We start from the raw sequence: 13,434 nt of genomic DNA, 5'->3' as shown, positions 1-13,434 counted from the left end.
CCCCTTCCAGCCCTGCTAGTTCCACTCCAGGGCCAGATGGCGAGAATTGTCAAGGCCCTGGTCTCAGGCTGTTGTTGCTAAATGCCAGGTCTGTGGTTCATAAAACTCCCCTCATCCGGGACCTAATATTAGACGTGGGGGCAGACCTGGCATGTATTACTGAAACCTGGCTGGGCCCAGAGGGAGGAGTCCCCCTCACTGAAATGTGCCCAGAGGGATTTCAGGTGCTCCACCAGAAGGGGTGGGGGAGTGGCCGTCATCGTCCGAAGGTCATTAGTTCCTCGTAGGATCCCTGCTCCGGAGCTTGTCGGGTGTGAGTCCTTGTTGTTGAAGTTGGACCTTGGGGATCAAGTGGGCTTGCTGTTAATGTACCTACCTCCCAACAGCGTTGCAGCAGCCCTCCCCTTGCTCCTCGAGTCAGTTGCCGAGCTGGCGGTAGAGTTCCCCAGGCTTATGGTGCTGGGGGATTTCAACCTGCCTACGCTCGGCGAACGCTCTGATGAGGCGCAGGAGTTCATGGCTTCCATGACAGCCATGGACTTGACCCAATTAATCCGGGGTCCAACTCATTCAGCGGGTCACACACTTGACCTCATATTCCTCTCGGAGCAGTGGAGGCATGATCTAGAGTTGAGGGGTATTAAGATCTTGCCCTTGTCATGGTCTGATCACTTCCTACTGAGGCTTGACTTTCGGAAACCAATCCCCCACTGTAGGGAGGAGGAACCGATTAGGTGGTTCCGCCCCAGACGCCTGATGGACCCCATGGGTTTTCAGACGGCGCTCGAGGTGATACCTGACACTCTCGTCCACAGTCCAGTCGAGTCCTTAATTGCTGCTTGGAATACAGCAGCAACGGAGGCTCTAACCGGATTGCCCCTTTGCGGCCTCTCCGAGGTAGTGGATCCAGGAGAGCTCCTTGGTTTACCGAGGAACTCCCGGAGATGAAGCACCAAAAGAGACGCCTAGAGCACCGCTGGAGGGCCAGTAAACCTGAGTCAGACCGAGCACTGATGAGAGCCTATATCAGAGCCTATCTCATGGCAATACGGGCGGTGAAATGTTCGCATTTTTCCGCTCTTATTGCATCCGCTGAATCGCGCCCAGCCGCCTTGTTTAGGATAACCCGCTCCCTCCTGAAAGGGAGGGATGCGGATGAACCTTTACAAGGTAGAGCTGAGGAATTTGTTCAGTATTTAACGGATAAAGTTGCTCAGATTCGGACAGACCTGGACTCCAATTGCACGGTACCAGCCGAGGTACTGGGGGAAGGTCTTGAGCGGAGTTTATGGACTGAGTTTCAACTTGTCACGCCTGAGGAAGTGGACAAGGCCATGGGAGCGGTGAGTGCCTCCACTTGTATACTGGACCAGTGCCCCTCCTGGCTGGTTTCGGCCAGCAGGGAGGTGACACGTGGCTGGATCCAAATGATAATTAATACCTCTCTCCAGGAGGGATCCTTCCCGCTCCTCCTAAAGGATGCGGTGGTGAGACCCCTCCTGAAGAAACCGTCTTTGGACCCAGCCATCTTGAGCAATTATCATCCAGTCTTCAACCTTCCCTTTGTAGGGAAGGTTGTTGAGAAAGTGGTGGCCTCTCAACTCCGACGGTCCTTGGATGAAACCGATTATCTGGATCCCTTTCAGTCTGGTTTCAGGCCTGGTTACAGCACGGAAACTGCTTTGGTCGCACTGATCGATGATCACTGGCGAGCCAGGGATAGGGGGCAGTCCTCTATCCTGGTGCTCCTTGACCTCTCAGTGGCCTTTGATACCATCGGTATCCTTCTGTGATGGTTGCGGGAAGTGGGAGTGGGAGGCACCGTTCTTCGGTGGTTCTCCTCCTAACTCTCGGACAGGTCGTAGTCGGTGTTGGTTGGGGGGCAGAGGTCGACCCCTAGGCCCCTAAATTATGGGATGCTGCAGAACTCGGTCCTGTCCCCCCTCCTATTTAACATCTACATGAAGCCGCTGGGTGACATCATATGGCGGCACGGGATTAACTACCATTAATACGCGGACGATACACAATTGTATCTGTCTGTGCCAACTCAGTGAAGTGGTAGAAGTGATGTGCCAGTGCCTGGAAGCTGTTAGGGTCTGGATGGGAACGAACAAGCTTGCACTCAATCCCGACAAGACTGAATGGCTATTGATGTTCCCTCCCAAAGATTGGCAAACGATTCCATCTCTCAGGCTGGGGGGTGAAATTATATGCCCCTCAGAGAGGGTTTGCAATTTGGGAGTGCTCCTGGACCCCCTGGACAGCTGACTTTAGATCACCATTTGTCCACTGTGACCAGGGGGGGTCTTTGCCCAGGTTCACCTGCTGCACCAATTGCGAGCCTACCTGGACCAGGAGGCACTTCAGATAGTCACTCACACCCTCGTCACCTCAAGACTGGATTACTGTAATGCGCTCTACATGGGGCTGCCCTTGAAAAGTGTTTGAAGACTTCAGCTAGTCCAGAATGCAGCCACGCGAGCGATTGTGGGTGCACCCAGGTACACCCATGTTACATCTATCCTTCGCGAGCTGCACTAGCTACCCATTGGTCTCCGGACACACTTCAAGGTGCTAGTCGTTACTTATAAAGCCCTGAATGGCATCGGACCTGGGTACCTGAGAGACCGCCTCCTGCCAATTACCTCCCAAAGACCGATTCGATCTCACAGGCTTGGCCTTCTCTGGGTTCCATCGGCCAGCCAATGTCGGCTCGCAACCCCCCGGGGGAGAGCCTTCTCTGTTGCTGCATTGGCCCTCTGGAATGAGCTCCCCGTGGATATCCGGACCCTTACTACCCTCCCGGCCTTCCGTAAAGCTACCAAGTCTTGGCTGTTCCGACAGGCTGGGGGCTGTTGAAATATCCAGCCCTGCCTCTGTTGTGAATGTTGTGCGTTTTTAAATTCTTTGTATTGTCTTATTTATTTCCCTTTCCCTGTTTATTGTGAGCCGCCCTGAGACCTTTGGGAGTGGGCGGCATACAAAACTAATAAACAACAACAACAAACAGTATAATTTTTCATAAATCAAAGTCTTTCAAATTATGGGATAACTTCCACAAATGAACTATCTATCTTATCTACTTCTGCATCTCTGCCTTTGCATTTTTCTACTGTTTATAAATTGCTGAATAAGTTTGTGCAGCTATAAAGTTCTTATAAAGCATCTTTTTAGATAAGGTCAACTAATAAGATAAAGCACCAGCTCTAAAATGTAAATCTCTTGGAGAAAAGCAAGAAGAACAGAATGTAGATGAGAGTAGCCAGTTTCACCAATGAAATGTTTTAGTAATATCATCATGTAAATTTATTTGAAATACTCTGTTCTAAAATGATTAATAATAATTGCATAGTTCTGTTAAAATCAAATGTAATGAGCCAACTTCCTAATCTAGTGAAATGATTATGTTCTACTGAAAAAAACTGAATTTGTTACACTTATTTATTTGCTTTATTAACCTTTCATTCAATTTTCTTGTCAGATCCCTAAAAGTGACACTGCCATTCAATTGGGAGGACGGTAGCCTCGGAGTTAAATCAATAGCTACCTCTGAAACAACTGAGTTTTACAACTTTACAACTGGTTTTCTGTCACCGGGAGACTGAAGGTCCCAACATCTCTGGAGGGATGTTTATGGTAGCCATGTGGGATATACAACTTTGATGTCTAACTAGAGATAGCCATGGGAACGTGTGCTTTATTGACTCCCAGGGCAGAAGAGTTAAGGAAGCATCTTCACACTTGTGTATTGGTCAGAATCTGCATTTGGACAAAGGGGTCATTATCAGCTTAATCCCATTTGCATGGCCTAAAGGTTTTCAGATGCTGCTTTGCTTCTAATGGTTTCCATCCTGCTTGATTAAAGGTTCCTTTTGAAATAATCCGTTTCAAGATTCTTTACTTTCTCAAGTTAGGAGAGGAGCCATAACATTTCTACTTTCTATAAGATTTAGCCATATTTTTATATATTCCGACCACAGATTGAATTCATTGTAACAGAGAAGATCAGGCTATTTCCTCAAGCATTTGGTTTAGAATGAGTTCCCTTCTGGTAATATTTAAAAAATTTGAGTCCCTGTTGGCATTTTAATAGTTATACTTTGTACCTATATAGTTATTTTGTCTTATTTTTGTTATTGACTCTTTCTGTGCTACCCAAGTCATGGGTTGTGAATTGGGAACACATATAAAAGCTATAAAAAAACAAAAATCAGCCGCCGGGTGAACAGGCTGGAAGGGCAATACTTTTCCTTATCCTGTTATTTCCCAACATTACAATGTTATTAACAATTACAGCTCTATTTCATCTAAAGCATTTTAAAAGAGAAAGTACAAAAAAGAGGAATAAAAAGTATATAATGTAAATAAAATGTGTAAAAAATTATGCAAATTTATTTTGTTGTAGAAAACAAGACAGTATGTATATGAGTTTATAACACCAGATGACCTAATTATGGATTTTGCAATTTTTATGACCTCTTTGATTTCTTTGCTTTTAAGTGATCTGATAATTATTTTTTATCAAAATACATAAATATTTAATACATAATTAGGTCCTTTATTTTTTTAAAGTTTACACTCATACCATGCAAGTGCAGTTCTTACAGCCATCTGTCCAAGATTCAAATTCTCTGAAGGTGATGCCCTTCATAGTACAGGTTCTTTCACAATAGCACTGATCCAACTTATTCATCCTCTGTTCGGCTCGGGATAGCTAGATAGATGTTTCATAGAAAGAGATTTGTTAACTACAGAAAGATTTGCCCTCACAAATTAAGCTCACTATGTAATACATCTCAATTAGCAGAAGAATATTGCTGAATGTGAAAACAGAAATGTTGATCCTAGCGTGAAGCTAAAAATGAAAGCAGTTAAGAAAAGGTCTTAACTTCGTATGACCACTAATTCAAACATGCTGTGTTTTCTCTTATGACAAGTACCTAATTTTATACTCAACACTTTAAATTTTGTAGCATGTCCAATTAACTATTAGGAGGGAGTAAAGTTATTTTCAACTTTATCTATCTATCAATCAATCAATCTATCTATATCAATATAAATAAATTAATAACAAATAGCTAGCTAGCTAGCTAGCTAGATAGATAAAGTGGCAAGCCTGAGGGAGAGAAGGGGATAGGATAGAGGAGGTTTCTATGAGGCCTGAGGGAGAGAAGGGGAGAGGAGAGGTCGATTGTAACTATTCATTAATTTTCAAGCTGTGTTGATCACATAGCTTAGTAGCGGAACATGGGTATTTATTTAGTTGTTAATATTTTAAGAATCAAATATCAAATTTCACAATTCTGTGCCAATGTATTTTATAACTTTTCAGGTGTACTAGGTGTTTCTTATATTTCATATAATATTTTAAAAGAATATTTCTTCTTTATGGAATAATAATCAGAACCCCAACTAATTAACATAGTTTACAGAGATAACTTTTATTAATTTGTTCTCTCTCACTTTTTTTTTGCTTTTAATATCAATTTTACTCACAATAAAATTTCATGCACAGGAAATTTCTTAGCATAATTGATCTATGTAATTACCATTTCAAGTAATTAAATAGTAATGCAACAATGGTAATAATATAATCACCTAATTATATAGAATTAATCCAAGAGGATTAGGAATAATTTGAACATTTGTGTGTGTATAACAATGCTAAAAACAAATCATGCATTCATTTGTTGAATCAATAGTATTTCAAATTAAGATCATTTTCCAGAACACTGATATTAAAAATGTCTTTTCTTTTATCAATTTAAAGCAACAACAATGTTATGATAGTGTGAGTAAATTACCAGATACTTCCAATGAATGAAAGCAATAATAATTACCTATTTTTTAAAAAAATATGATTGGTTACAATCTTGGAGCAAAAATGTTTTTTTAACATTTTGGAACTTTACAAAATAAAAATAAAAAATCTATGTAAAGCATCTTTTACTTAATATATTAAGAAATACTAAGTTGTATGTAAAGAAGCTTTACTTAGATTTTCAATAACCTTAGATTTGCATAAAAACTGCATTTCAAATCATATTTTTTTTTTGTTTAAGTGAAATAAGTTATTCAGCTCGCTAAAAAGCTTCTGAAGAGCTTATTACCTTTGCAGATGTTTTGGCTAAAATATCCTGCAACTCCATTATTTTCTGCACAAGACCATGGAAGTCATTACACGTTGGGCATGCTGAAATGACAAACACTGCATTGATCCCATTGCACTTACTTGCAACAAAAATTTGCAATCTAATATATCATAAGGAAGTTGACTGAACTTAATACAAATAGCAACTCTAAAGACATTCATTCAACTCTAAAGTCCTTTCAATCTACCAAGTTGCATTGAAGAGCAATACATTTTAACAACCAATCTTCGTGTATAAAAAAATTAAACAATCCATCATATGGGATATTGTGGCATAAAAACTAGAGGACTTACTGCGATTAAGGTCTGGGCACTGAGAGATAAATCCTTGAGGCATGATAAGAAATTGCACATCTTGCATTATGCCCTGTAGCAAAGTGATACAAGAAAGTTTATATTCCTGGCAATATAATATCTCAAAAATATTCTATATAAAACTGTCACAGTTTTAATATACTTTTTTGCACCTTCCTGTAAACAAAATCACAGTTTCTATGAAATCATTTATCTATTTTATTTACTGTAGCATTAGAGGTAGCAATGCATACACATACCAATACATTCAACCATTTTCTGAGATTTATGATTAAATATCAAGGTGTAATTAATTAGAAAGAGACTGCTTGCTGTGAATCCACTTTTATTTAGTTGCCAAGGGTTTCAAGAGACTTTAAAAGCAATTTAGACATAATATGGCATTTAACTGACTTTTGAGACATTCATTAAAATAAAATATGGAAATATAAGACATAACTACTGTAGGAAATTTGCACCCACCTCTCTCCTAGAAGAATGAAATATTCTAGGAAATATTAAAAAGGCAGAATATTATACCTCCATGGATGAGAAAAAAAGAAACATGCTCTTGGAAAGCTGCCCCCATCTTTGTTAATATCCACAGAAATACTGGTGCAAACTTATCTACAAGACAAAGGGTCATCTTATCTACAAAACAAGACCTTCACCCTCAGGACATGATAGGATTAGTCCTCACTCAAGATCCAAACCAGGACAAAGCCATTAAGCCATAATAAAAAACGCCCAACACCCCTTCATTACATCACCCAGCAAGATTCAACCAAGCCTGGGACTCAAAATAACCTACAAAGTTACTCCTGCATGGTCCCATGAAAGTCTGACAACCAATCAGAATACATGGTGGGACAAAACCCAAGTCTGGAACATGCTGATAGAAGGATACAAACTCTACAGACCTCATAAAAGAGGAGGTGGAGTTGCACTATATGTAAAGGACCACTATATTGTTACAGAATTTCATGAAACCAAAGATGAAAACCTCCTAGAATGCATACGGGTCAACATCAAAGAAAAAAAGAATGATATGGCCATAGGTTTATATTATAAGCCATCCAATCAAGCAGAAAAAATAGATATCCTTTTTGCCAACCAACTAACCAACTTATGTAGGAAATTCGCAATTCGCAATTTAATGAGCTTATATGCCGCCCAATCCCAGAGGACTCCGGGTAGCTTACAAATACAAAATAAAATAAAATAACACATAGGGGAAAGAAACATACACAGTTTAAAAAACACACATACATTTGGCTTAACTGGGGGTTGGACTTGATTTAAAAAATCAGCAACCCCAGGCCTATCGAAACAGCCAGGTTTTGGTGGCTTTTTGGAAAAAAGAGAGTGGGAAGGGTCCGGATCTCTGCTGGTAAATCGTTCCACAGAGCCGGAGCAGCTACAGAGTAGCTACAGAGCTACAGAGAAGGCTCTCCCCCGAGTGGTCGCCAGCTGGCATTTTCCAGTCGACGGCACCCGGAGGAGGCCGAGCCTGTGAGTTCTTATCAGACATTGGGAGGTGTGTAGCAGGAGGCAGTCTCTCAGATATCCAGGTCCAATGCCATGTAGGGCTTTAAAGGTAATCACCAGCACTTTGTAGCGCATCTGGAGACCAATGGGGAGCCAGTGCAGCTCGCGGAGGATAGGTGTAACATGGGTGTACCGAGGTACACCCGCTATCGCTCACGTGCCTGCATTCTGGACCAACTGTAGTCTCCGAACATTCTTCAAGGGCAGCACCACACTACAATAGTAATGGGAGACGTCAATTAACCCGATATCAATTGGAAAATTAATTCTGCACCAAATGAGAAATCAAATAGATTTCTAACCAACCTAGCTGACAACTTTGTCACCCAAAAGGTAGAGGCGGGAACTAAAGGGGCAGCCATACTGGATTTAATACTTACAAACAGCAACAGCTGTAAAGAGCTCTTCCAAAACTAAATTAGGTTTTTCTTTTTTTAATCTATATATACAGCTCAAACTGTAAACTCAATCTACGAACTTTTACCAACTGTCATAAATAAGGTTGACTGCCTGAAAGAATATTTGCAAAGTTTGTTGGGAGCCACCCAAATACCATAGAAGGACTTGGGAGGATAATCAAGGATAGATATGGGATGTCTAATTCAGAAAATGAAACTAGAGAAGGGCCTTGTCTTCCGTCCAAAAATGTGAACACTCATAAAGAAAACACTCAATCAGGCAAAGGCCTAAGAGATGACCAGTATAATTACAGTCTGCAGACTAACCAGGTTACCTTGCAAATATACAACAACAGGGTGAATAGAGGGTGTTGGAGTAAGACCAGAGCTGTTAGGCTGTCCTTGAGCCAGCTGCTCCACTGTGAATTCACTCTGATAGATCTACTACATGCAGAATGGCTACCAATGAGAAGGCAATGTTAAGGTGACCAGATGACCCGATTTCAGCGTGACAATCATGCTTTAGAACAATTTTTCCCATGTCCCTCCGCGTTTTAAAAAAGTCCCAATTTTTTTCTGGCTTCATGTTGAAAGCCCAGTGGATTTGCTTAAGAAATCCTAACCAGGGAAAGAAATCCTAACCGGGGCAAGACAAAAGACACCCTGTCTAACTAACCTCTCTCTCTGTCTCAGTACTTTCATTGAAGATATTAAAACTTTAAAGCAAGAAAACAGACTCCCCCCCGCCCTTACTCACTTTTATAAGAAAAAATGAACCATCACCATAGAGCTGCAGGAGGAAACACCTGGCTGGAGAGGGAAGCAACTGTTACTTCCTGGATTTTCCGGAAGGGAGGGGCACGGAGTTTGGAGGTCTGCTCGTGTGGGTGCTCTTCTTTTTTCTTTGAAAACTATTTCCCTGGGACTATTTAACCATTTTAATTTGCTCAGTTCTTTGTATTAACATCTACTTCATTCTGGATTGACTTGGAGTGTCTGCCTACTGGTAAGTGGGTTTTTTTCTTTTATTTTTTAATGTATTTTAAAATAATATTTTATTTATTGTGCATAGGATTTATTAAAATAATTTTATCCTGTGTGGATTTAAGTTAAGAACTCCCTGTTATTAAGCTTTCCTCAATTAATCTCTGAGTAGATTCCCACCAACTTCAAGATCCCAAGGGCACATCTTGGAAGCTACACCTTTGCTTAGTTTATAGATGATGCCTTTCCTCAAATATGAAAATAAATAGATTTATTGTTCAAATGTGTACATCTCAATAGAAATGACTCTCAGGGGTGACAACAATCTACTAAAATAATAATATAAAACAGTAATTACAAAAACAGGAGCAACTGTTATGAAAATTATTATTAAAAAATAAAGAATAAAAATGGAGTTATTAAGTATATTAATTGCAGCAACCACAATACAATACCTCAGTCCTCCTTTTCATTAAACTAGACATATCCAATTCCAAGGAATTAAAAGACGCTTGCTCCTGGGGAGGAAAGCTATGGCAAATCTAGACAGCATCCTAAAAAGCAAGGTGACCAGATTTTCAGTAAAGAGGGACACCTTTGACTGGGGGTGGGGGCTTGATTAAAAATTTTATAGAGAGCAACAAAAATTTTCATACAACACAAAAATAGTATTGTAATATTTTTTTTATTTCAACATAACTACAATTTACAAATATAAATTTTAACTGTTGCCAAACATCAAAATTTTGATCGTGTGACCATGAGGATGCTGCAAGTGTGAAAATGGTCGCTAAGTGTGAAAAATGGTCATCAGTCACTTTTTTCAATGCCATTGTAACTTTGGTCACTAAGCCCATTATATCAATTTGTCTAAGACAATTTTAAAAAAGGATTCTATGCAAAATAAATTGAAGTGAAACCATTTTTAAAAATTCTATGCACAATACTTTGAAATATATTGTCCATAGAATTTTTAAAAATAGTTTTACTTCAATTTATTCTGTGTGGAATAGTTTGAAATGTTTTACTTCAATTTATTCTGTGTGGATTCTTTTTTTAAATTGTCTTAGACTATTTTAAAAAAGATTCTATCCAAAATACAAAATACCAGCTGCAGTTATTCACTTAAGAACTGTGGCAAGAAAGGTGGTATAGTGACCAAAGTTACAATGGCATTGAAAAAAGTGACTGATGACCATTTTTCACACTTAGCGACCATTTACACACTTAGAGACCGTTGCAGCATCCTCATAGTCACGTGATCAAAATTTTGATGTTTGGCAACAGTTACAATTTATATTTGTAAATTGTAGTTATGCTGAAATAAAAAAAATATTACAATACTATTTTTGCGTTGTATGAAAAATTTTGTTGCTCCGTATAAAATTTTTAATCAAGCCCCCCCCCCACCCCACCCCGGTCAAAGGTGTCCCTCTTTACCAATCTGAAAATCTGGTCACCTTAGGCAATGTATGATAATTGTCCTACCTACCTTGCTGGAACCTGAGCAAGTTAATATTATTCAAAGAGTGGATGATCTAAAAGAGGCTCTGACAACAACTCAATCTACAGCAAAGCCTCTATTTAATTTGACTCCACTAATCACTCAACCTTGTGACAATATATTTAACCAACAATCTGCCTTTAGCTCAATAGTAAAAAAAGGTAGTGTCACACAGGCTGACAGTGGGGTAACTGCACTGACTGACCCAGACTCTGAGAAACAGCTGAAAGACAAAGGGCTTCATCACACAGTGATGTCGACAAACTCTAAGGATACAATCCAGCTTCCATCCTCATTTGACTTAGAGGTTCCCAACACATCTTCTCACAAGATGAATCCTCAGCTACACCCCTCCAAAAATGGATGTAAATCTACATTTAAAGATATACGCCAGAGTACCTGGCCATTTAAAAAAAATCATTCTTGGAGCAAAGGCAGAGGCACACTGGCAATCAAGACATAGAGGAGCAGCAACAAGTTCTGCAACCCATGAAGAGAAATATCGAACCTCACAACAACTGTGTTTATATGGGAAGCATAGATGATATTAACCCGTCTCCAACGTCAAGTTGACATCCAGAATTGTTACCAGCTAGCCAACCAACCAAGCCAGACCATCTTGCCTCTGGGAACCCCATACAGATAATAACCTGGAATGTAGCTGGCTGCAAAGGGATGGTTGATAGTGAGGTTTCTCCTTAGATTTGATGTCATAGCCTTACAAGAAACCTGGTTAACCAAAGTGGATGAACCAGTACAACTGCCAGGCTTTCAGGGATGGGCCTCCCCAGCCCAAAAAACAAAGGGAGACCCTCTGGTGGGCTATGCATTCTCATAATGCAAGAGTTGCAATGGCAGGGAAAGAAACTATATAACAAAGATAAGTATTCATACTTCATAGCCGTCAAATTTGAATATGAAAAGTTCAAGTTAATACTGGTAAATGTTTATATCCCTCCAAACACATCCCGCTATTACAACTCTGAATACTGGATGGGCTTGGAAGTTATCCTAAATGATATATCTGTATTGTATCCTCAGTCCACAGTAGTATTACTAGATGTGAATGATAGGTTGGGTCCCTCTTTGTATGAGCTTGCCCAGAAGAACAGAGTCCCCGGGGAATTTTTTGATAACCATCCTCAGTGGCTCTCATGAAACTGCAAAAGTAATGCTGCTGGCCTGCTTCTAGTCTCCTAAATTTTTAAGGGTAATCTCCTAAATCCTGGGAGGTAAGGATAGGAATTATACGTATCCTTACACATACCATTCGGTCAATTCAAGCAGTGCAGTGGATCTCTTTTGTGTGTCTAGAGATAAAGTTGAACTCTTTTCGAAGGTCACAGTTCATGTTAGCAACAATAGCTATCATCAGCCTGTAAGCATGACATTGTGAGGCTGCTCAGATTTAAGACTATATAACATGATTGACAGATGGCTCACCAAAAAGGTAGAGGTAGCCCAAAATAAAAGGTTAATTTGGCCCAAAGTTGATACTAAGGCAATATTAGATTGCCTTAAAACAGAGAATGCTCCTAAGTGGGTTACAACACTCCAGTCATCTACTACTGACTGGCTGTCAGCCTTCAATGTAATATCCTGAAGAAACACCTAACAATGAAACCTGCTACAAAAAGAGCCCGCATGGGAAGACCTCATTGATTTCATCCTGAATGCCAGCGACTAAAAAAGAAATTGAAGGCAGCCATGAGGCTTGCCCAGAGGACTCCTACTGCTCAGATACAAGCTGAGATGTTGCACACAAGAAGGGAATATAAAAAAAATATAACATTAAAGAAAAAAGTTTTGCCATTTCAATCTAGTCAGAACTTGAGTTGGCTGCCAGAAGTCACAACTCAGTAATATTTTGGAACTCTGTAGCAGGTGTCCTGAAGGAACGGAGATGTGCGTTTGACATACCAATCTCTGCTGAGGACTGGGAGAATTATTATCAGTGTTTGTTTGCTTCCACGGAAACTGGTACGAAAAGCCAACACTCCAGAAGATAGGCTCAAGATACAGAAGGATCTTGACAGAATTGAAAATTGGGTGCTATCAAATAAAATGAAATTCAATGGTGAAAAAAGTAAGGTTCTACATTAGGCAAGAAAAACAAAATGCACAGTATATGTGGTACCTTGCACAATAGTAGTAACTGTGGGAGGGATCTTGGAGTCCTAGTGGACAACCATTTAAATATGAGTCAGCAGTGTGCAGCAGCTGCCAAAAAAGCCAATACAGTTCTAGGCTGCATAAACAGAGGGATAGAATCAAGATCACGTGAAATGTTGATACCACTTTATAATGTCTTGGTAAGGCCACACTTGGAATACTGCATTCAGATTTTGGTCACCACAATGTTAAAAAAATGTTGAGACTCTAGAAAAAGTGCAGAGAAGAGCAAGCAGGATGATTAGGGGACTGGAGGCTAAAACATATGAAGAACGGTTACAGGAACTGGGCATGGCTAGTCTAGTGAAGAGAAGGACCAGGGGAGACATGATAGCAATGTTCCAATATCTGAGGGGCTGCCACAGAGAGGAGGGAGTCAA

The 13,434-nt window shown here is 40.2% G+C and overlaps 1 protein-coding gene across 3 annotated transcripts in view; it reads right to left on the bottom strand.

The window, feature by feature from the left end:
- NELL2 (neural EGFL like 2) overlaps positions 1-13,434 on the bottom strand; it is a 144,572-nt gene that overhangs the window by 104,282 nt on the left and 26,856 nt on the right. For all 3 annotated transcript variants that reach the window (XM_032221597.1, XM_032221595.1, XM_032221598.1), the window contains 3 exons: positions 6,449-6,521; positions 6,114-6,196; positions 4,589-4,717 (listed from right to left, as the gene is read on the bottom strand). In XM_032221597.1, the coding sequence (XP_032077488.1) occupies positions 4,589-4,717; positions 6,114-6,196; positions 6,449-6,521 (285 nt within the window). The remainder of the gene's footprint in view (positions 1-4,588; positions 4,718-6,113; positions 6,197-6,448; positions 6,522-13,434) is intronic.

This window comes from Thamnophis elegans, chromosome 7 (assembly GCF_009769535.1).
Source record: "Thamnophis elegans isolate rThaEle1 chromosome 7, rThaEle1.pri, whole genome shotgun sequence".
In the NCBI taxonomy this organism is placed as follows: Eukaryota; Metazoa; Chordata; class Lepidosauria; order Squamata; family Colubridae; genus Thamnophis; species Thamnophis elegans.
Note: the sequence above shows the minus strand (reverse complement) of the source record. Positions and strands in the feature narration are given on the sequence as shown.